We start from the raw sequence: 24,181 nt of genomic DNA on the forward strand, positions 1-24,181 counted from the left end.
AGGCATTTACTAAAACAAGAATCTAAAATTTTCAAAATGCAAAATCGCCTGGAGTATCTGGAGGGTCGCTTCAGACGTAATAATGTCAGAATAGTAGGGCTCCCTGAAATTGCAGAATATGATGATCTTCTGAAATTTACATCTACCACATTGCCGCAGGCTTTAGGTTTTCTTCCTCAGCAACTTCCACTAGTAGTAGAAATTACCCATAGGATCGGCCCCAAAAAAACGAATGTAAACGGTTCTCCTAGCAATAGAATGTGCATTGTCAAATTACTAAAGTTTCTGGATAAAGTAGAACTTTTAAAACTATGTAAGAAATGTGATTCCTTTTCTTTAGGTAATAACAGAATATTATTATTTCAGGATTTCTCTAGCGAAACCTCATCAAAAGGAAACTCATGGCCCCTTTCTGTACGCAACTTATTAGAAAAGGTTGTAAAGCTTGATTAATTTAGCCTGCAAGATAGTAGTTAAACACAATGATAACTGGTTGACACTTAATGTGTCTGAGGCCCAAGAATTTGTTTTGAATAGGTAGAAGTCATGCTTTGTAAACTTAGATAGGGTAATATGTCCTAAAACTATTTCTGTGTGTGGGTCTAAATTTAACTATAAGGATGGTCTGTTTTCACTTGTTTATAAAAAGAAATGTTAAGGTGGGTACCTATTTAAGGGATCCCTTGGTGGCAACGACCACTGTCTCCGTGCTGTATTGGTTTTACTGTGTGCACCATATACTTGATATGGGACCCCCTTTTTTTTCTCCTCTCCTCTTCCCTTTTCCAGTTCCCATCCCCCCCCCCCCCATGTCTCTCTCTCCCCACCCCTTGATCTGGACCACGTGTTTGTCCTCGGAAATACTCACCAAAGATATAAATGAGCCTAGCTTCAAATAAAAACTTTATCTCCTGGAACGTCGCAGGTATAACCTCCTCATTGAAACGTAAACTCATTATAAAAGCACTTGCTAAGCATAATCCTGGCGTAGTATTTTTGCAAGAAACCCACTTGAAGGGGGCGGAGGTGTCGAAGTTGAAAATAAGCTGGGTAGGAGAGGTGATCGCAACGCCAGTTAGTAATAGAAGAGCCGGGGTAGCAATTTTACTTCATAAAAATTTAAATTTTAAGATTATAAATACTGAGTTAGATTCTGATGCAAGATATACAATTCTACAAATAATGATCAATAATATTAATTTCACATTGTGTAATATCTATGGACCTAATATTAATTGCCCCCTATTTTTGGAAAACATTAAAGGTAAACTGTATCCCTTCATCGGGCAGAATCTCATTTTAGGGGGTGATTTTAACATAGCGCTCTGCCCTGAGCTGGATAGATTCTCGAAGAAAAAACTTAAAGTGACAGTCTACTCCAAAATAAACTTTCATGATTCAGATAGAGAATGTAATTTTAAACAATTTTCAAATTTACTTTTATCACCAATTTTGCTTTGTTCTCTTGGTATTCTTAATTGGAGAGCTAAACCTAGGAGGTTCAAATGCTAATTTCTAAGCCCTTGAAGGCCGCCTCTTCTCTCAGGGCATTTTGACAGTTTTTCACCACTAGAGGATGTTAGTTCATGTGTATCATATAGATAACACTGTGCTCACACACGTGGAGTTCAGGTGAACCAGCTCTGATTGGCTAAAATGGATGTCTGTCAAAAGAACTGAAATAAGGGGGCAGTTTGCAGAGGATTAGATACAAGGTAATCACAGAAGTAAAGAGTGTATTTATATAACTGTGTTGGTTGTGCAAAACTAGGGAATAGGTAAAAGGGATTATCTATCTTTTTAAACAATAAAAAATCGGGTGTAGACTGTCCCTTTAAGGACTATAATAAAAGTGCAAAATATCTGAAACAGTTCTGTCATAAACTCAAGTTGGTAGATACTTGGAGAATTGAGATTCCGGATGCTATAGTGTTTTCTTGCGAATCGAAAGCCCACAAACCTTTTTCAAGAATTGATATGCTTCTGATCTCAGAATCTTTCTCTATTTTAAAAATGACATCAGGTATAAGTGATAGAAATTTCAGATCATGTCATTGTATCTCTCTCTTTTAATTCTTTAGCCAGACCCAAAGACAGAAGTCAAAATTTCTCATTCCCGCGTTTCTGGGTCAATAACCCTAGATTTATCTTTTGGTTGAAACAGAAATGGAAAGATTTTTGCACTTTTAATATTTCACAGTTTAACAAAATAGAGACATTTTGGGAATCATCAAAAGCAGTCTTAAGAGGTGAAATCAAAGCATATCTTTATGCATGGAATAAAAAAACTAGGGCAGTTGAAATTCAACTCGCAAATCAAGTTTAAAACTCATTTAGAATATATTACAATGAAGTAACTGAATATAATTGTAATAAATATTGCGAAGCTAGAAGAAATCGAGATTTGGTTTTAAAACATAAATCACGTAGGGAGGAATTAAAGCTGAACACTCAATTCAGAGGTTTTCATGGTTGCTCAGCAAAATATTTAGCTAATTTGGTCAAAAATAGAAAGAACAAGAATTATATCACAGTGATTAAATCAGGTAATAAAAGATATACGGATACTGAAAATATTATTGAAGTATTTCATAGGTTCTATCAAAACTGTATGAAGATATTCATTTTTGTAAGTTAGATAGCTTTTGGACAAACATTTCACTTCCTAAGATCTTTGAGGAACATGTAAGAGTATTAAACTCCCCAATTACAGGAGAAGAAATTATCAAAGCTATAGAAAAAACTAAATCCAGTAAGGCTGCAGGACCCGATTTTCTTCCTGCAGAATTTTACAAAATCTTAGCTAAACGGGATGCTATCTTCTAAAATAACACTTGGCAGAGGAACAAGACAAGGGTGCCCGCTGTCACATCTTCTTTTGAATATTGCATTAGAACCATTTGCTATTTGGCTAAGGGATAATTTGACAGAGGGGTGGTCATGGGTTCTCATAATCTGAAAATTCTTCTTTATGCGGATGATCTGCTATTGTTCTTGGATAACACTTCTCAAACCATCCCATTGATCTTGCAACTTTTCTCTGAATTTAGTTCTTTATCTGGTTATAAAATTGATTTTGGAAAAAGTGAACTCATGTGGGTGATTAAATCCAGGTCTAGTTATCTGCACCATCCCTTTAAGGTAGTTGATTCCTTTAGATACCTGGGTATTTTTCTCCATAGGAACCCACAAAAATGGTATAATTTAAATTTTCAGCCGTTTATTGCAGAAGATTAAAGAGGATCTTGATTTATGGGCCTGCACGAGTTAATTTAATCAAAACAATTATTTTTCTGCGTGTATTATATCCACTGCAAAATCTACCGTTGTTTCTCACTAATACAGACTTACGGCTATTCTATGCTTGTCAATCCAAGTTTATCTGGGGAAGTAAAAAACCTTGTATCTCACTAATTAGGTTGATGCAAAAACGTAGAGCAGCGGGGTTGGCACTACCTAATATAAGTCTATATAATATTGCCACTCTGGTTAAAACAGCGTTGGATTGGATCACCGACTCTAATAATTTTGCTACTATTGATTTAGAAAGTTATTGTATCTTCCCATTTTCTTTAACCTTTTAACGCCGTTATGCCGTTCTATTCCGTCATATTTACACTGGGCTTTAAAGCCGTTATGACGGAATAGAACGTCATATCAAACGGCTGTCCTGAAGCCTTCTGCGCTTCAAGGACTTGATCGCGGTCTGGAGGGCGTTCCTAGGGTTGTAGGGACGCCCCCCAGATGCGATCCAATAATTGAAATCTCGCGATTGTATGCACGATCGCGTAGTTTCAATTTGTCTACATCGGAACAGGTGTTCCGATGTAGACACTTTAACCCTGTCACGAAAGGGTTAAAGGCTATTCTACATTGTCGGGTTAAAAAATGTCTCTGTTAAAGTACAATCATTAATAACTTTTAAAAATGTAGTTATAGCATAGGAAAAGTTTTGTTCTATTTTAGAAGTAGTCCCCTATTATTCAAAGTTTTTACCTATAAGAGGTAACCCTGAATTTAGGCCTGGAATTTATCATAAAGCTTCTAAAGGTTGGGAGGAGAATGGTCTTAAATTTGTATACCAGCTATTTTCAGAAAGTCAGCATATTTCTCCCCCCGGATGTTCTATTTCAATAATATAGCCTGCCCAGAAATAATCTTTTCACTTATTTTCAGCTTCACCATTTTATAACAAGTCGGAATTTGGATACTGATACAGCAAGCGAGTGTTCTGAGATTAATATTTGTATTAATAAATTTACAAGAGGTAATACCTCAATCTCCCTCATGTATGATCTCATTTTAGCCAAACAAAGCCTTCCATTGATGGACAATCTATGCAACACTTGGTCAGGTTCTTTCCCTCCTATTAACTCCGATATGATCAGTCAGAGTTTGCTAATATTAAACAAATGTGTGATTGCTATGAACTGGAAAGAATCCCTTATAAAACTTATTAACAATTATTACATATCGCCATTTAAGATGGCACGTTTTTATCCTACGCAATATTTTGCTTGTTCGCGATGTCATCTTCCTAATGCAAATCTAAAGCATATGTTTTGGTCCTGTCCAAAAATATTGCAATTTTGGCTGAAAATTCAGTTCTGGGTTAACCATTTATTTAAACTATCGCTACAACTTTCCTTTGAAGAGGTAGTTTTTTTAAGGATTCGTAATTATACAGGTCCTCAATATTTATATTCTCTTATAACCATTATTCTTACAGCCAGATATCTTATCATTAAGAATTGGAAGGCACATAGGTCCCCTCCGTTTGGGCTTTTTCTCAGGGAAATTCAGTCCCAAAGTATATATGAATATTTTCACACTCCGTTAGCAACAGAAAAGAAAATCAGTAAATTTACCCTTGGGTGGCTACCAATAATCAAGGCCTATCCGTTGTCAGTGCAAAAAAATATTTTAGCTCCTTTTCTGAGTTCCAAGTGCTTTGCTGATCTTGTCTTGCTTGAGTTATTTCACCCTCTTTGGGTATCTATTTATAGGGAGGTGGATAAGAGAGAGGTCCCCCTTATTCTTCCCGTGCGGCCGTTTTTTTTTTGGGGGGGGGGCAAAAATATTTTTTGGGGATTGCAATTGTATTCCCAATGCCAGCTGGCATATCCCCCCCCCCCCTTTTTCTTGTTTTGGTACAAAATATTTTTTGTTTCTTAAGTATTCCAAAAAATCCCACAGTCTATTCGTGTTCAATACATAGTAGTTAAGGCATAGTATTAGGGTCTAAATAAGACGTCTTTATTGGATAATGTACAATGTAATACTTATGAATTTGTACCTATTTATTTTTTTGTGCATGTATGTTTTATGCCTTCATACTCTGTGACTTGAAAAAGTAACTGTGTATTACTTATTTTGTTGTTTACACTGTGGCGTTATAAATAAAGATTAAAAAAAAAAAAAAAAAAGAATTTCTCTTCTTCATGGGTGATCTACCGCCGGATATACAACTGAGACATAGCAGCATTTTCACTAACAGGTTTTTCACTGGAACTGTCTGATGGCATTTTTTCATTCTTCCAATCATTATGCTTAGGATGGTTTCAAGTTTCTAATCTGAAGACTCAGATTTAGGGTCTGATAATCAAAAATTTATATTGTACAATGGATGAGACAAACAGCTCTCAATCTAAAATTATTTGAGGGACTTCACAGTGTAGAAATCTTCTTAGATCATTTTACCAGAATTTGGAGAATTAGCTGAAGATCAGTTCTAGGCCTTTCGCCTCATGCCATACGACTTCACAATAATGCAGAGCCCGGCCTCCTCATACTGTACTTGCTCCTGGAATAAGTGTCAGAAATATTGGGAGTTACACTCAACTGGGCATAGTTCAGTAGTGTACTACCGTTAATATACTTCAACAATTCAGAATTAAATAAAAACCTTTTTAACCTTTATTTTGACTTTTTTGTGTGAGGTGCCAATGTCACCCTAGGGCTAACGGGTAATTATAATGGACTTTATACAGATGATGCCTACATTGTGTTCACTTGGGTGCACAGGGCCAGTAAAGTGTCACAAAATATTCTAACGCAGGCATTTTTTAACACACTTTATATAACAACGTTTTTTGCAATAGTATACTGGATATGTATAACTCCAGCCAAGTCCAGCCTTCCATGTCCCTTTAAAGGGACATAATACTCATATGCTAAATCACATGAAAGTGATGCAGCATAACTGTAAAAAGCTAACCAGGAAATATCACCTAAACATCTCTCTGTAAAAGAAGGAAGATATTTTACATTGAACAAGTGCTCTGTGATCCAACGCTGCTCTTTTTCACTCTCATTTGCATGGTGAAAATAAACAGCTAATCAGCTGTAGCACTGGTGATTTGTTCACATTTTGCCTTACTGTGATCTCAAGGGATTTCAGGTTACATTTTTTACTTGTGTCCCCCAAAGGTAACTCAGTAGTTAGCATTAGTAATAATATACACGCAGCCCTGTATAATGAGATAGACAAAGGCTCTGCTGCATTAGGATTGTACACATTCTGCACCTGCCTATGTATATACTGCCTGCTATGCCCCCCCAGTACACTGCACCTGCCTATGTATATACTTCCTGCTATGCCCCCCCAGTACACTGCACCTGCCTATGTATATACTGCCTGCTATGCCCCCCCAGTACACTGCACCTGCCTATGTATATACTGCCTGCTATGCCCCCCCAGTACACTGCACCTGCCTATGTATATACTTCCTGCTATGCCCCCCATTACACTGCACCTGCCTATGTATATACTGCCTGCTATGCCCCCCCAGTACACTGCACCTGCCTATGTATATACTGCCTGCTATGCCCCCCCAGTACACTGCACCTGCCTATGTATATACTGCCTGCTATGCCCCCCCAGTACACTGCACCTGCCTATGTATATACTGCCTGCTATGCCCCCCCAGTACACTGCACCTGCCTATGTATATACTGCCTGCTATGCCCCCCATTACACTGCACCTGCCTATGTATATACTGCCTGCTATGCCCCCCAGTACACTGCACCTGCCTATGTATATACTTCCTGCTATGCCCCCCAGTACACTGCACCTGCCTATGTATATACTTCCTGCTATGCCCCCCAGTACACTGCACCTGCCTATGTATATACTGCCTGCTATGCCCCCAGTACACTGCACCTGCCTATGTATATACTGCCTGCTATGCCCCCCCCAGTACACTGCACCTGCCTATGTATATACTGCCTGCTATGCCCCCCCCCAGTACACTGCACCTGCCTATGTATATACTGCCTGCTATGCCCCCCAGTACACTGCACCTGCCTATGTATATACTGCCTGCTATGCCCCCCAGTACACTGCACCTGCCTATGTATATACTGCCTGCTATGCCCCCCAGTACACTGCACCTGCCTATGTATATACTGCCTGCTATGCCCCCCAGTACACTGCACCTGCCTATGTATATACTGCCTGCTATGCCCCCCCAGTACACTGCACCTGCCTATGTATATACTGCCTGCTATGCCCCCCCAGTACACTGCACCTGCCTATGTATATACTGCCTGCTATGCCCCCCAGTACACTGCACCTGCCTATGTATATACTGCCTGCTATGCCCCCCCAGTACACTGCACCTGCTGCACCAATGGTAGTTCTACCCCTGATGTAGTGCAAAAAGACACCTATCTAGGTATCTCTTCAAAAAAGAACATTTTTTAAATGGTATGTTGTGTCTGAATCACAAAATACATTGTTGGGATTTATATCCCTTTAAGGACAAGTTTGATCTTTTTAATTTCATGCCAGTGTAAGGCAGCCATGTAGCATTCTCTGCTTACCTTTCAGGACAATGAGATATCCTTTAGACGGTCACCAGAGCAAGGTCTGCAGTCTGATTTGCATTGTGCCAAATAAAAAAACTATGGCTATTCATCTGTAATCCCTAATAATCTATACCCAACTGAGTCAGTTGGTATTTCTAAAATGTGGTTTTTTTTGTTGTTTGTTTTTTAAACTGGTTTTTATGACAAGAATAAAAATGTTTATATAGTATTCTCTTTTTCCCCTTGTGTCTATAAAAGAATGAAGACCTTCCGTATTAAATTGTTTAAAAAAAAAATCACTATATATTTTAAATGTCTGTAAGAACAAAAGGAAGCCGGGGTGAGGTTGAAAGTTAGAGCTAAACTCATCTGCTGAATGCTTCTAAAGACATAAGCAAAGAGAGTGAACTGTTTCATAAAAAATGCATTTTTTTAACAATTCTTTTTTTAGACAAATATTGGAAAGAAAAACCAAACAGCAGTGACCAGAATGATGATTGTAAATTTTTCTGTGTTTGCTAATATATGCCCTCATTGCAGTGTTGAACCAAATGTTGATTTTTCATGTTGATAAAAAAAAAAGTATTTACTAAAGCAAATTACCATGGTACTCATTACAGCAGGATACAACAGAAGCAGTAATATCGCCCCCTGCTGCCCATGCAGAGGCTGAAGTAAGAATCTTTTGCATGCAACTGGATGTGTGTTCATCTGTGTAACTTATATTGCCTGCACTGCATGTCTCATCAGTTGAAAATCCATTTTATTTGTGCATCAATATTGTTACATGCCTGCATGAAGATCTATGGTAACATGAATTTGAGCGCCCTATAGGAATGGTCTGTGAAACTAGATGTCCTTGCATAAAATACATAATATGTAATACATCCTAGCAGGTGGTCAGTGCTCTCATTCAGCATACTTACATATAAATGTATACTGTGTCTATCTACCTGTGGAGTTTCATTGTATCGATTTCTCTTGCATGTGTCCATTTATTATCTTAAAATGATTGTTTTCTCTTAGTGAATATTTATTTCAAATAAACTGTTTCGTTTTGGAATTGCATGCCTTTCTATTCATGTCAACGTAATGCATGTTTTATTTTTAAAATGATTTTGTTGTTCTTTATTTTATAGTTAGTTTGTTCTCGTTTGCCAACGAGGGGTTTCAAAGCATTTCATAACCATGTATTGTAACCCTCTCTGGCATTCAAGGAGTTAAACATTTTACCTGCATGTAAGCAATGAAGTACAAAAGCAATTTCCCCAACAAACATAACGTCAGACTGATTTAGAGCAAAGGTGAATAATGAGGAGTTAGGATCATCTGCCGAAACCTCAATAATGCTAAAGGTCTAAGCTGTGAAGAACTCTCTAGAGGTGACCACTTGCAGAACTGTTAGCTGTATTTGAAAACACGTCCTTGAATCTCTAACAATGTTGTAATTTACTATAAACTGCTTCAAGTGGGCAAGGTGAACCCTGTTCTCCATAGCAGCCAGCAGAGGTAAAAAAGAGTGGCTCTTAGCTGTAGAGTGCATGCTTTGTGTACAAACAATAGACTCTGATATGCCTTAGAAGCCGAGGTGTAAACCATTCAGCCAGTTCCCAGGTTTTTGCATAACGCACTGCGCTCCTCATACAGTTCTCATTACTTTTTTTTGAGACAGGGAAAGATGAGGGTTTTTTTCTGCTGCGTTTTATTCCGTAACGTACCATTTCTGAGCCTCCAGTAAAAAGACAGGTTTTTTGTTTTAGTAATTTTTACGGGGTGTTTTATATACTAAGGTACAGGGATATTCACAATTACCAAGAACAGCGTCTGTTCTCAAATAGTGAGAATCATACAGACATAATTTATGTTTAATTGAGGATTGAACAATTGAATAGATCTGCAAATCCCTTTGTTGTTGATGGTCTGTACCTTAGATTATAAAATAAAGGGATATTTTTTTTTGTTTTGTGTTTTTTTTTATGTCCATAGTATATATCAGTAATTAAAGGGACATTTTGATGCACGAATGGCGTGAGCTAGTTCGTTCGTTCGAGCATGTAGTTTTTGCATTACTAATCTATGGCTGTGTTTACATAGTTGCAGACAACTGGCAGGTGTAAAATGGTAAAAATATCACATAGGCTCTGGTTTAACATACAGTTTACATACACTCGTAGTACGTTTTACCGGCTCATAAAACATTCAACAGGTAATGAAGGTAAAGGGGCCTTTTCAATTTTATATATATATATAGGCACACACACACACACAATATCTAGAACATTGTGTTGCTATCTTCGTGTAGTGATAGTGCAGAATTATGTAACATCTTAGTGACAGGTTTAAAAATCTAAAGCTTTTACAGATTTTACCACTTAAAGTTGAACTTACCTGGTCTCCTCTCCAGGATCTTCTGATCATGTCTTCTTTTTCAAAAGGGCTTCAGGGACGCGCTGTCTAATCACATTGCGCCCAGTCGCGTTATTGAATTTAATGGAGCACGCTCCCACTCTGGTCTTGTAGCAGGAGTGTGCTACATTCAGTTCAATAGCTCGATCGGCGCACTGTGATTAAACCGCACACCTACAAAGCACTATGTGCAGAATTATGTAACATTATTTTGTGCATTTACTGTCTCTTTAAGTATTTTTTTTAACATGATAAAGTTATCATGTAGATAGGAGGAGCCATGTCACACAGTCATAACTGTTCTCTTCCTTGCAGCCTGAAGAAGTCAAATCCTCTGGCAGTGCAGTGCAGGAGCTGAAGGGGATTCTGGTAAGTTTTTATAACTGTGTTTTAGACAAAGCTTCATGATGTGATTGGTGTAAATACATCTTGTTCCTTTCAGATGTAGTTTAAAATTCTAGGAGCAAGTTATCCCCTTCATGTAAAAAATAAAAACTATCTATTCAAAAATCCAGTTTTACACAATTTATATATTGTCAACCAATGAATATCTAGCATAATATTTTTAAAAGAAAAAATTAACAGTGTTTAAATCAAAACTACACACATTATAAAGATTACTGGTCAATATCTTTATATAAATAAAAGTGTACATTCAATACAAAATAAAAACAATTTAAACTAATATTTATTTTGCCAAACAATGGGTTAATGTTGATATTGGAAATGAGATCCAGTTGTATATCATATATTTTATTTACTTGTGTCAGGTCTATAATTGGTTAAATTATATTTATGCCAATTTTACATGAAACCTAGAGGAACTACTTGAAACTTGTCGTTTAAAAGAGACTCCCCACTTTCTACCCTCCATAAGTCCTGCCCCCTAAAGCCACAGCAAATATTAACCTTTCAAGCTACCTGATTAACCCTTCACTGCCATGCATGCTTGCGGTTTCTCAACCAAGGAGACCTCAGAGAAGCTTTTACAACCATTTGTCTTATGACTGCAGTAGTTGTGTGTAAATAATTTCAGTGAAAAACCCAAAGTTTGCGAAAAAGTAATTTTTTTTATATGACCGTATTTGGGGGCCAAATAATGGCATCAAATATTACAAAATGGCCCTAGATCAATACCTTGACTTGTCTACTTTAAACATATATTATAGTTTCCTTCTTAATACAGGGAGAGCTCACAGCTGCATTCCTTACTTGTGGAAAATACTGAGCCTGGCCATCAGGAGGACGCAAAGACACCCCAGCCAAATACTTAAATACCTCCCCCACTTCCCTCATCCTCCAGTCATTCTTTGCCTTTCGTCCCAGGAGGTTGGCAGAGAAGTGTCAGAAGATTAAAGATAGTCTCTTATGGAGGGTAGTACTCTTCAATATGGGACTGGAGTTTTAAGTAGTCTTGTCAGCCTCTCAGTGAGAGCATTGTTGAAAGTTAGAGTCTGGAGATGCAGGGAGAGTCTTTCTGCAAAACCATCCAGACTCATATTAACAGCTCCTAAGCAGTTAGCGTTGGCGAGTTTTGCTGCCTGCTTTTCTTCACTCAAGTCCATGTCAGAAGCGCTGCTACAATCTGTCAAACTTGAAGGACCGTGTTACTGTTCCACGGCATAGATTAAGATCGTTTCAATTTTTACACATATTGCAAACGCTAGAAGACAGGGTCACAGTGTGGCTCCTTTATCTATATGGAATCAAGGGTTAATATCTCCTGAGGGGGATTATGAACAGTTGGGTTTAATCATATATGCTTTATTTGATGTTATGCTGCTTTATGTGTGAGATGTTTATGGACTCATAGGCTGAGATGGAGCATGCAGGTTTCACTTTCACTTTGAAGGTTGCGCAGCTTTAATGCTTGGCATGCTTTTTCTCATAGCAGGGACGGTCCTGCATTGCTCACCATGTGACTGGAATGATTGAGGCTTCCATTGATCGAGTTACTACCGGAGAGGAGTTTTATCTCTGTTCTGTCTGGGCCATAGGAGGTGGTGAGTGCCCCAGCCATTGGGGTATAAAGATGCAATTATTTTATTTAAAATAAAGTTCGTTTTTTTTCTGTTGTCCTCCGCATATCCTACTTTAGCTATGGAGGATTCTGATTCATTAGAGGGTTCTCCTTCTATTTGGAAGAGTAATGCCTGTTTATTTTGTGAGGGAGCTCTGGAATATACGCCCTCTCAATTATGTTCCATATGCCCATATGTTCCGAAAAACCTTGATAAGGGGATATATAAAATAAGATTGACATGTATGATACTACTGAGCCGCCCACCAGTGAGGTGCACACCCTACATGCATCTTTTTCTACAAATGCAGCTTCCCATTGCTCTGCTAATCCTCCATCTAGAGGGGGCCTTTTTCACCAGACGTTACTGCGCAGTTTCATGCTCTGGTGTCTGCAGCCTTTAGTGCTTTCCCACGCACTGCTAAGCGCAAGCGAAAGGTTAATTCTTGCACTCCTGCCCAGGGGGCATTATGTAATTTGTCAGATATATCTGATATATCTGATCGGTTATCAGAGGATGAGGTTCTCTCTGAAACTAAATATGAACTTTCAGGTTTGGAGTCTGCTGCCTATAATCCTATGGAGGATCCAGTTTTTAGATTTAGGACAGAACGTTTACGCTTTCTACTAAAGGAGGTTTTGATTACATTAGAGGTTTCAAAGGCCGAGATGCCAGACGAACCTCTGGGTTCTAAATTTGAGGGCAATCATTATTAAGGACGAGTGGGACAGAATTAGATTCTCCTTCCCCGTCGTCTGCCTTTTAAGGTTCCCGGTTCCGGGCTCTCTATGAGTGTGGGTTTTCTTTTTCTCATCCTGCCTTGGTTGGTGCTATTTTTACACTTGCCACACGTAATACTAGCCCTTGTGAGGATAGTTAGTTGTTCATAGAGCCGCAGGATATAAGGATGGAAACTCTGTTAAAAAGAGTGTTTCAACCTAGGGGATATTTTCTTTTACTGGAGCGGCTTCCTTTTTGTGCGTCTCCTTCTCGAAATTGATCAAGGTGGAGGGTTCCCTCAATATTTTTGAGGAAAGAATTACGTCCTTCTGGGTTACTAATTCTTTTATCTGTGCTGTTATTACACAGATTGCTAAGGCTAAGACTTCAGGTTTTCTGTTCAGACTGACAGATATAACTTCTAAGTCTAGTCTCTTTCCCTCTCCTTTAAGGGAAAGAGTTTGTTTGACTTTCTCCACGGTTTTAGGGGCCAAGGGTGCCTTCATACCGTCAGATAATGAGAAGAAATCTAAGGGACAAAGTTCGTATTTTCGTTCCTTTAGTTCTGATAAAAGCCCAGCGTCAGAGGCCTCTGCTAAGCCAGAGCAAACCAAGAGTTCTTGGAAGCCGGCTCAGTCCTGGAATAGATCCAAGCAGAGTAAGAAGCCTGCCGAGACTAAGTCAACATGAAGGGGCAGCTCCAGGTCCTATTTTGGATCGTGTAGGGTGCAGACTGTTGCTCTTTCAGAGGCTTGGTTCAGGGACGTGCAGGATCCTTGGGTCCTGGAGGTTATAGCTCAGGTTACAAGATAGGTTCAAATCTCATCCACCCAGGGGCAGATTCATCCTCTCAACCTGTCTTCAAGACTAGGAAAGAGGAAAGCCTTTCTGGGGTGCATAAGGGATCTGTCTTCCTTTGGAGTCATTGTCCCAGTACTTATCGCAGAGAGAGTTTTGGGATACTATTCAAATATTTTTGTGGTCCCAACGAAGGAGGAAACTTAAACAAATTTCTAAATGTCCCCTTGTCAATATTGGGACAATAAAACCCATCCTTCCCTTAATTCAGGAAGGGCAGTTTATGACCACTATAGATCTGAAGTAGGCATTCCTTCACCTTCCAATCCGCAGGGAACACTTACAGTTCCTCAAGTTTGCATTCCTGGACCAGCACTTCCAGTTTAGTCCTGCTACTGCTCCAAATTTTCTAGGGGCTCTAAAAAGCAGTTGCCAGAACCCAGGGTGTAGCAGTAGCTCCCTACTTGGACGATATTCTGGTACAAGCACCAACGTTTTGTCTGGAATCTCTCCTCTGTCTTTTTCGATCCCACGAGAGGGAGGATAAATAGAGAAAATAATTCTCTTATTCCAAGCACCAGGGTGGAATTCCTGGGCATGATATTAGATTCCATAGACATGAGAATATTTCTAACAGACCAGAGAAGTTGCGAGCTAGCTTCAACATGTCTTGCCCTTCAAACTTCCTTAAGGCCATCTGTGGCTCAGTGTATGGAGGTGATTGATCTAATGGTGTCCAGCATGGACATCGTTCTCTTTGAAAGGTTCCACCTCAGGCGTCTGTACATGCTGAGGCAGAGGAGCGGCAATCATTTGGATCTGTCTCAAAAGATTTCTCTGGACAACCGGTCGAGAGAATCGTTCTCTTGGTGGCTCTGCCCATATCACCTGTCCCAAGGGACATCCTTTTTAAGACCATCCTGGGTGACACTTACTACAGACGCAAGTCTGTCAGGATGGGGAGCTGTTTGGGGCACCAAGAAGGCACAGGGTCTATGCACACAGGATGGACGCAGAAGGAGAGCTCCTTCCCGTTCAACATTCTAGACCTTCGGGCAATATTCAATCCTCTGAAGGCTTGGCCCCTACTGGGTTTGTCCAAATGTATCTGATTCCAATCAGACAATATATCCTTGGTGGCTTACATCAACCATCAGGGGGGGGACGAACACTGTCTTAGCCAAGAGAGGGTTTTTGATACTCTCATTCAAGCTCGTAAGCCGGTTACTCATCGCATCTATCATAAGGTGTGGAGGTCCTACTTATTCTGGTGTGAAGAGCATGGTTTGTCCTGGCACAAAGTAAAGGTTGCCAGGATTCTTTCTTTTCTCCAGGATGGACTGGAGAAGGGACTCTCAACTAGTTCCTTGAAGGGACAGATTGCGGCCCTGTCTGTTTTACTGTACAAAAGGCTCACTGAGCTTCCGGATGTACAGTCTTTTGTTAAGGTTCTGACTAGGATCAGGCCGGTGTTGAGATCTAATGCTCCTCCTTGGATTTTAAATCTTTTTCTTAAAGTTTGCAACGGGCTCCGTTTGAGCCTATGCATGAGGTTGACATTAAGTTGTTGTTTTGGAAGGTTATTTTTCTACTAGCTATTGCTTCTGCACGCAGAGTCTCTGAGATTGCTGCCTTGCAATGTGACCCTCCTTATCTGGTGTTCCATGCTGATAAGGCTGTTCTACGAAATAAGTTAGGATTTCTTCCTAAGGTTGTGTTAAATCGCAACATCAATAAAGAAATTGTGGTTCCTTCCTTATGTCCTAATACTTCTTCATCGAAGGAACGTTTACTGCACAATCTAGATGTGGTTTGTGCCTTAAAGTTCTATCTTCAGGCTACGAAGGAATTTAGACAAACTTCTTATCTGTTTGTTATCTCTTCTGGGAAGCGTAGGGGTCAGAGGGTCTCTTCGACTTCCTTATCCTTTTGGTTGAGAAGTGTCATCCACTTAGCATATGAGTCAGCGGGTCTTAAGCCTCCTCCGAGGATTACGGCTCATTCTACGAGAGCAGTGGCTTCCTCTTGGGCCTTCAAAAATGAGGCCTCTATGGATCAGATTTGTAAGGTGGCTACCTGGTCCTCCTTACATTCTTTTTCCAAATTTTACAAGTTTGATGTTTTTTGCTTCTGCTAAAGCAGCCTTCGGGAGAATGGTTTTGCAGGATGTGGTACCCTCAGATTAGGGGCCACCTCTTTTTTTTTTTATCCTCCCGTTAGCATTCAGTGTCATCTGGAGCTTGGGTATAATTTCCCACAACTAAGGAATGCAGCTGTGAACTCTCCCTGTATTAAGAAGGAAATCATAAATTATGCTTACCATATAATTTCCTTTCCTTCTGTACAGGGAGAGTCCACAGCTCCTGTCTGTGTTCTCTGATGGGCGGCTCTAAATTTTAATTTATTCTTCTGGCACCTTTTTCACCCTGATATTTCTCTTACTGTTCCTTGTTCCCTCGGCAGTATGGCTGGGGGATGAGGGAAGTGGGGGAGGTATTTAAGCCTTGGGCTGGGGTGTGTCTGCCTCCTTTTGGTGGCCAGGTTCAGTATTTCCCAGAAGTAAGAAATGCAGCTGTGGACTCTCCCGGTACAGAAGGAAAGGAAATTACATGGTAAGCATAATGTATGTTTTTTGTAGGAAAATAACAAAAAACAATGGCTCTATTTCTGTTTAAACAGAGTGATAGGAAAAATGCTACAAATTCTCCTGTGTTTTTCACTGGTTGTGAAGGGGTTACAATGCCATTTTATTTTAGTCACAATAACATTGAGTTTAAATTCACTTTCAATTAGAGCAATTCATTTTCCAATTCTACTTTAGGACTCTCTGAACTCGTCTGGCAATGTAAGAAAACACAAAGGACTAGGTACAGCTTCCACAGAGACCGAGCTAGAAAGAATCTTACGACGCAGGAAAGTGACAACAGAGCAGGATTCGTCTAGTAAGTTTAATGTTATTTACCGGTGGAAAAAACTCCTAAGATCGAGAAAAGGATGAAAACAGCAGCTGAAGCTTTGTACAGGGTCCTGTATTAAAGCAAATGGTCAAGAGAATGTTTGTGTAGCTGAAGAAAATATATCATTATCTGTAGTTTTACTATAAATCTGTGTTCACTGATAGAGCAGATAAATGTCATATTAGATGATGAACGGACGGTAAAGAACTTGTAACTACAGTGGTCTGCAGTCCTCCAATAGGTTAACATATTAGGAGTCTCAGAACTATATTAGAACACAATACCTTGTTTGCTGCAGTTGTTTTTGTAATGGCAGGGCTGGATAGGTCTACCAGGACACCAGGAGATCTTCTGGTGGGCAGCAGCAGCTGGGGATGGTCAGCTACAATTTAAAGGGGTGGTGCAGCTGAGCTATATGTATTAAAGGGACAGTCTATCCCTAAAAAAATGTATTGTTTAAAAAGATAGACAATCCCTTTATTACCCATTCATCAGTTTTGCACAACCGATACTTTTTACCTCTTTTATTACTTTGTATCTAAGCCTCTGCAGACTGCCCCCTGATCACATTACTTTTTGATTTATTATCTATTGACTTGCAATTTTCACACAGTAAAAGGGGGTCATGGGTGACATTGGGTTGTGCTGTGCTTATATTACAACATTTTGGCATTTTATTTTACTAACAAACTAATATAATTTAATTCTGACAAAAAATATTGGGGTTAGGATTATCCGAGTAATCCCCTTGAGAAAGATGGGCTATGTGCATTCTATGTACTCAATGGAAAATAAGGCTGATCTTCACATTTTTCCAGTGATTTTTATTCCCAGTCTGGCCCTGTTTAATGGTCACTCCACCACTCCACTTTCCTTATTTGGAGTAACCAATAAAGGCTGGAGTCTGGAAAAGACAGGAATTACCACTAGCATTATGTTAAAGGGACAGTCCAGTCCAAAAAAAACTTTCATGTTTCAAATAGGGCATGTAATTTTAAACAACTTACCAATTTACTTTTATCACCAATTTTGCTTTGTTCTCTTGGTAATCTTAGTTGAAATCTAAACCTAGGAGGTTCATATGTTAATTTCTTAGACCTTGAAAGCCGCCTCTAATCTTAAATGCATTTTGATAGTTTTTCACCACTAGAGGGCATTAGTTCACGTGTTTCATATAGATAACATTGAGCTCATGCACATGAATTTACCATGGAGAAAGCTCCGATTGGCTAAAATGCATGTCTGTCAAAAGAACTGAAATAAGGGGGCAGTCTGCTGAGGCTTAGATACAAGGTAATTACAGAGGTAAAACGTGTATAATTATAACTGTGTTAGTTATGCAAAACTGGGGAATTGGTAATTAAGGAATTATCTATCTTTTAAAACAACAAAAATTCTGGTGTTGTCTGCCCCTTTAACAAAATCTCCATTGTTGGACTTCAGCAGAAATTAAGAAATAAGACTGTAAATTAGGTACAGATATGTGGTAAGGTTAGCCTTGTGAAGCCTGCCATACGCACTTTCAGTTTTCACTACAGAACAATACACAATGTTTAGATTTAAATTACAGTAAGAGGGGGCAAATAAATAACAAAACTATACTGCAAATTTGTTTTACTGCACACATTTAAATATTACAATCTCAGTGGTAAGAGGGGGGATTAAAGTTAATATGAAAGTTCTTTATATATAGTCATGTGTGCAAAATTACTGTCTAATGTCTTTTTATCAGTTTAAATTTGACATTTCCACTCACCTCTTGTAGCGGAGTAGATGATGCATGCAGTCGCGCTGCGGATTCTGTTGGCGCTCTACAAATACCTGATAATAATAATAATAATGCAGTTCTATACATGAAAGTAGGTGCTAGCTTTATTTATTTTTTATTAAGGTCACAGTACAATAGTAAAAAAATAAAAAATCTTATGTATGGTTCAAGACGGAACATAAAATTTATTCTAGAAAAAGCGTAAAAAGTGAAATATAAAATCAATCTAAATTCTTCTGTAAACAATTATGTAATAGTGGCAATTTCAATCTTACTATCATAAAAAGCTAGTAAACCAATGAGTATATGCACCTAGATATCTCATTTTTCTATAGATCATAAGAAAGACAGAAAATAAAAACTGAATGATTTAACCTTAGTATATAGAGAAGAAAGCTTTTGTCCAAATCACTGGGGCGACGATTGAAGTGCTAAGAAACGTGATTTGTGAAAGAGGCAAATGATTTGTATTTGTAAATTAATCTGGAGGGATTTAATAACTTCTCCCCTTTTCTGAAAGAAGGCGCGTATTTTTCTTTCTGAAAAAAATTGTCTAATGGCATTGTTCCAGTTCAAGTTAGTCTAACATTTTTCACAAAAGTACTAAACATCAGACTATTTTTGGATTTCCATGATTTTAAAATTAGATGTTTACCTATGAGTTTGGTAGTATCATTATTATCAGGTATTTGTAGAGCGCCAACAGATTCCGCAGCGTTAGTATTAGTTAAACTTAAATTGTTTAACGTGTCTGCTTTGGAATATATAAAGAAAATGTGTTTTATCTAAATATATTTTCTTTTCGACAAATTTGTTTAGCCAATAAGTAACCTTTATATCATTTTTTTTTTTTTTTTTTTTGGACATTGCCAAAAGCAGTGTATAAATCCTGCTTTGAGACACTTACATCTGCAACAATTAGATCTGTTACCCTAGTGGTGTATAGTTAGTAGAGATGTGCAGCATCGAAAAATTTTCTTTGTCCAAATCTTTTGGAACGAATACTTTAAAAAATGTGTGTTTTCTGAATATTCATCTGCTGCTCTATTCCATATTAGTTTCATTTTAAACTAAAGAAATACTGCATATTCGGGGAAGATTTACAATTGTTTTCATTAAACGAATGTAAATGTTTCTTTGCTACAGATGATAAAGTTCGCTATAGCCTTATACTTACCTCTATAATGCTGGAGAGCCGCACTTATCCTGACCCTATTTCACATAGCCCTGGACTGCGCTAATCGGAGACTTAGTGCAGCGGATCCCAGAGCGTTCTGTGCAGAAGTATCAGGATTAATGCAGCCGATCCCAGAGTGTACTGAGCAGAAGTGTAAGGATTAGCGCAGCGGATCCCAGAGCATACTCAGCAGAATTTTCAGAATTAGTGCAGTGGATCCCAGAACGTACTGAGCAGAAGTGTCAGGATTAGTGCAGCGGATCCCAGAGTGTTCTGTGCAGAAGTTTCAGAATTAGTGCAGTGGATCCCAGAGCGTACTGAGCAGAAGTGTCAGGATTAGTGCAGTGGATCCCAGAGTGTTCTGTGCAGAAGTTTCAGAATAAGTTCAACGGATCCCAGAGCGTTCTGTGTAGAAGTGTCAGGATTAGTGCAGCGTATCCCAGAGCATACTGAGCAGAAATGTCAGGATTAGTGCAGCGGATCCCAGAGCACACTGAGCAGAAGTGTCAGGATTAGTGAAGCGGATCCCAAAGCGTTCTGTCCAGAAGTGTCAGGATTACTGCAGTGGATCCCAGAGTGTACTGAGTAGAAGTGTCAGGATTAGCGCAGCGGATCCCAGAGGGTTCTGTGCAGAAGTGTCAGGATTAGCCCAGCAGATCCCAGAGCATTCTGTGCAGAAGTGTCAGGATTATCTAAGCAGATCCCAGAGCGCTCCGTGCAGAAGTTTCAGGATTATCTCAGCGTATCCCAGAGCGCTCTGTGCAGAAGTTTCAGGATTATCTCAGCGTATCCCAGAGCGCTCTGTGCAGAAGTGTCAGGATTAGCGCAGCGGATGCCAGAGCTTTCTGTGCAGAAGTGTCAGGATTAGCTGAGCGGATCCCAGAGCGTTCTGTGCAGAAATGTCAGGATTAGCGCAGCGGATCCCAGAGCATTCTGTGCAGAAGTGTCAGGATTAGCACAGCAGATCCCAGAGTGTTTTGTGCAGAAGTATCAGGATTAGCTCAGCAGATCCCAAAGCATTCTGAGTAGAAGTTTCAGGATTATTTTAGCAGATCCCAGAGTGTTCTGTGCAGAAGTGTCAGGATTATCTGAGCGGATCCCAGAGTGTTCTGTGCAGAAGTGTCAGGATTATCTGAGCGTGTCCCAGAGCGTTCTGTGTAGAAGTCTCAGGATTAGTGCAGCGTGTCCCAGAGCGTTCTGTGCAGAAGTTTCAGGATTAGCGCAGCGTGTCCCAGAGTGTTCTGTGCAGAAGTCTCAGGATTAGCACAGCGTGTCCCAGAGCATTCTGTGCAGAAGTCTCAGGATTAGCTGAGCGTGTCCCAGAGCATTCTGTGCAGAAGTCTCAGGATTAGCTGAGCGTGTCCCAGAGCGTTCTGTGTAGAAGTATCAGGATTAATGCAGCCGATCCCAGAGTGTACTGAGCAGAAGTGTAAGGATTAGCGCAGCGGATCCCAGAGCATACTCAGCAGAATTTTCAGAATTAGTGCAGTGGATCCCAGAATGTACTGAGCAGAAGTGTCAGGATTAGTGCAGCGGATCCCAGAGTGTTCTGTGCAGAAGTTTCAGAATTAGTGCAGTGGATCCCAGAGCGTACTGAGCAGAAGTGTCAGGATTAGTGCAGTGGATCCCAGAGTGTTCTGTGCAGAAGTTTCAGAATAAGTTCAACGGATCCCAGAGCGTTCTGTGTAGAAGTGTCAGGATTAGTGCAGCGTATCCCAGAGCATACTGAGCAGAAATGTCAGGATTAGTGCAGCGGATCCCAGAGCACACTGAGCAGAAGTGTCAGGATTAGTGAAGCGGATCCCAAAGCGTTCTGTCCAGAAGTGTCAGGATTACTGCAGTGGATCCCAGAGTGTACTGAGTAGAAGTGTCAGGATTAGCGCAGCGGATCCCAGAGGGTTCTGTGCAGAAGTGTCAGGATTAGCCCAGCAGATCCCAGAGCATTCTGTGCAGAAGTGTCAGGATTATCTAAGCAGATCCCAGAGCGCTCCGTGCAGAAGTTTCAGGATTATCTCAGCGTATCCCAGAGCGCTCTGTGCAGAAGTTTCAGGATTATCTCAGCGTATCCCAGAGCGCTCTGTGCAGAAGTGTCAGGATTAGCGCAGCGGATGCCAGAGCTTTCTGTGCAGAAGTGTCAGGATTAGCTGAGCGGATCCCAGAGCGTTCTGTGCAGAAATGTCAGGATTAGCGCAGCGGATCCCAGAGCATTCTGTGCAGAAGTGTCAGGATTAGCACAGCAGATCCCAGAGTGTTTTGTGCAGAAGTATCAGGATTAGCTCAGCAGATCCCAAAGCATTCTGAGTAGAAGTTTCAGGATTATTTTAGCAGATCCCAGAGTGTTCTGTGCAGAAGTGTCAGGATTATCTGAGCGGATCCCAGAGTGTTCTGTGCAGAAGTGTCAGGATTATCTGAGCGTGTCCCAGAGCGTTCTGTGTAGAAGTCTCAGGATTAGTGCAGCGTGTCCCAGAGCGTTCTGTGCAGAAGTTTCAGGATTAGCGCAGCGTGTCCCAGAGTGTTCTGTGCAGAAGTCTCAGGATTAGCACAGCGTGTCCCAGAGCATTCTGTGCAGAAGTCTCAGGATTAGCTGAGCGTGTCCCAGAGCATTCTGTGCAGAAGTCTCAGGATTAGCTGAGCGTGTCCCAGAGCGTTCTGTGTAGAAGTATCAGGATTAATGCAGCCGATCCCAGAGTGTACTGAGCAGAAGTGTAAGGATTAGCGCAGCGGATCCCAGAGCATACTCAGCAGAATTTTCAGAATTAGTGCAGTGGATCCCAGAACGTACTGAGCAGAAGTGTCAGGATTAGTGCAGCGGATCCCAGAGTGTTCTGTGCAGAAGTTTCAGAATTAGTGCAGTGGATCCCAGAGCGTACTGAGCAGAAGTGTCAGGATTAGTGCAGTGGATCCCAGAGTGTTCTGTGCAGAAGTTTCAGAATAAGTTCAACGGATCCCAGAGCGTTCTGTGTAGAAGTGTCAGGATTAGTGCAGCGTATCCCAGAGCATACTGAGCAGAAATGTCAGGATTAGTGCAGCGGATCCCAGAGCACACTGAGCAGAAGTGTCAGGATTAGTGAAGCGGATCCCAAAGCGTTCTGTCCAGAAGTGTCAGGATTACTGCAGTGGATCCCAGAGTGTACTGAGTAGAAGTGTCAGGATTAGCGCAGCGGATCCCAGAGGGTTCTGTGCAGAAGTGTCAGGATTAGCCCAGCAGATCCCAGAGCATTCTGTGCAGAAGTGTCAGGATTATCTAAGCAGATCCCAGAGCGCTCCGTGCAGAAGTTTCAGGATTATCTCAGCGTATCCCAGAGCGCTCTGTGCAGAAGTTTCAGGATTATCTCAGCGTATCCCAGAGCGCTCTGTGCAGAAGTGTCAGGATTAGCGCAGCGGATGCCAGAGCTTTCTGTGCAGAAGTGTCAGGATTAGCTGAGCGGATCCCAGAGCGTTCTGTGCAGAAATGTCAGGATTAGCGCAGCGGATCCCAGAGCATTCTGTGCAGAAGTGTCAGGATTAGCACAGCAGATCCCAGAGTGTTTTGTGCAGAAGTATCAGGATTAGCTCAGCAGATCCCAAAGCATTCTGAGTAGAAGTTTCAGGATTATTTTAGCAGATCCCAGAGTGTTCTGTGCAGAAGTGTCAGGATTATCTGAGCGGATCCCAGAGTGTTCTGTGCAGAAGTGTCAGGATTATCTGAGCGTGTCCCAGAGCGTTCTGTGTAGAAGTCTCAGGATTAGTGCAGCGTGTCCCAGAGCGTTCTGTGCAGAAGTTTCAGGATTAGCGCAGCGTGTCCCAGAGTGTTCTGTGCAGAAGTCTCAGGATTAGCACAGCGTGTCCCAGAGCATTCTGTGCAGAAGTCTCAGGATTAGCTGAGCGTGTCCCAGAGCATTCTGTGCAGAAGTCTCAGGATTAGCTGAGCGTGTCCCAGAGCGTTCTGTGTAGAAGTATCAGGATTAATGCAGCCGATCCCAGAGTGTACTGAGCAGAAGTGTAAGGATTAGCGCAGCGGATCCCAGAGCATACTCAGCAGAATTTTCAGAATTAGTGCAGTGGATCCCAGAACGTACTGAGCAGAAGTGTCAGGATTAGTGCAGCGGATCCCAGAGTGTTCTGTGCAGAAGTTTCAGAATTAGTGCAGTGGATCCCAGAGCGTACTGAGCAGAAGTGTCAGGATTAGTGCAGTGGATCCCAGAGTGTTCTGTGCAGAAGTTTCAGAATAAGTTCAACGGATCCCAGAGCGTTCTGTGTAGAAGTGTCAGGATTAGTGCAGCGTATCCCAGAGCATACTGAGCAGAAATGTCAGGATTAGTGCAGCGGATCCCAGAGCACACTGAGCAGAAGTGTCAGGATTAGTGAAGCGGATCCCAAAGCGTTCTGTCCAGAAGTGTCAGGATTACTGCAGTGGATCCCAGAGTGTACTGAGTAGAAGTGTCAGGATTAGCGCAGCGGATCCCAGAGGGTTCTGTGCAGAAGTGTCAGGATTAGCCCAGCAGATCCCAGAGCATTCTGTGCAGAAGTGTCAGGATTATCTAA

At 40.7% G+C, this 24,181-nt stretch overlaps 1 protein-coding gene across 1 annotated transcript in view; it reads left to right on the plus strand.

Annotated features, from left to right (window-relative positions):
- The window catches only part of SHTN1 (shootin 1), a 467,849-nt gene that overhangs the window by 412,561 nt on the left and 31,107 nt on the right, over positions 1-24,181 (plus strand). Inside the window, exons 14-16 of the mRNA XM_053692982.1 lie at positions 8,431-8,484; positions 10,532-10,585; positions 16,577-16,697. Of these exons, the coding sequence (XP_053548957.1) occupies positions 8,431-8,484; positions 10,532-10,585; positions 16,577-16,697 (229 nt within the window). The remainder of the gene's footprint in view (positions 1-8,430; positions 8,485-10,531; positions 10,586-16,576; positions 16,698-24,181) is intronic.

The sequence above is a fragment of the Bombina bombina genome, chromosome 9 (assembly GCF_027579735.1).
Source record: "Bombina bombina isolate aBomBom1 chromosome 9, aBomBom1.pri, whole genome shotgun sequence".
NCBI lineage: Eukaryota > Metazoa > Chordata > Amphibia > Anura > Bombinatoridae > Bombina > Bombina bombina.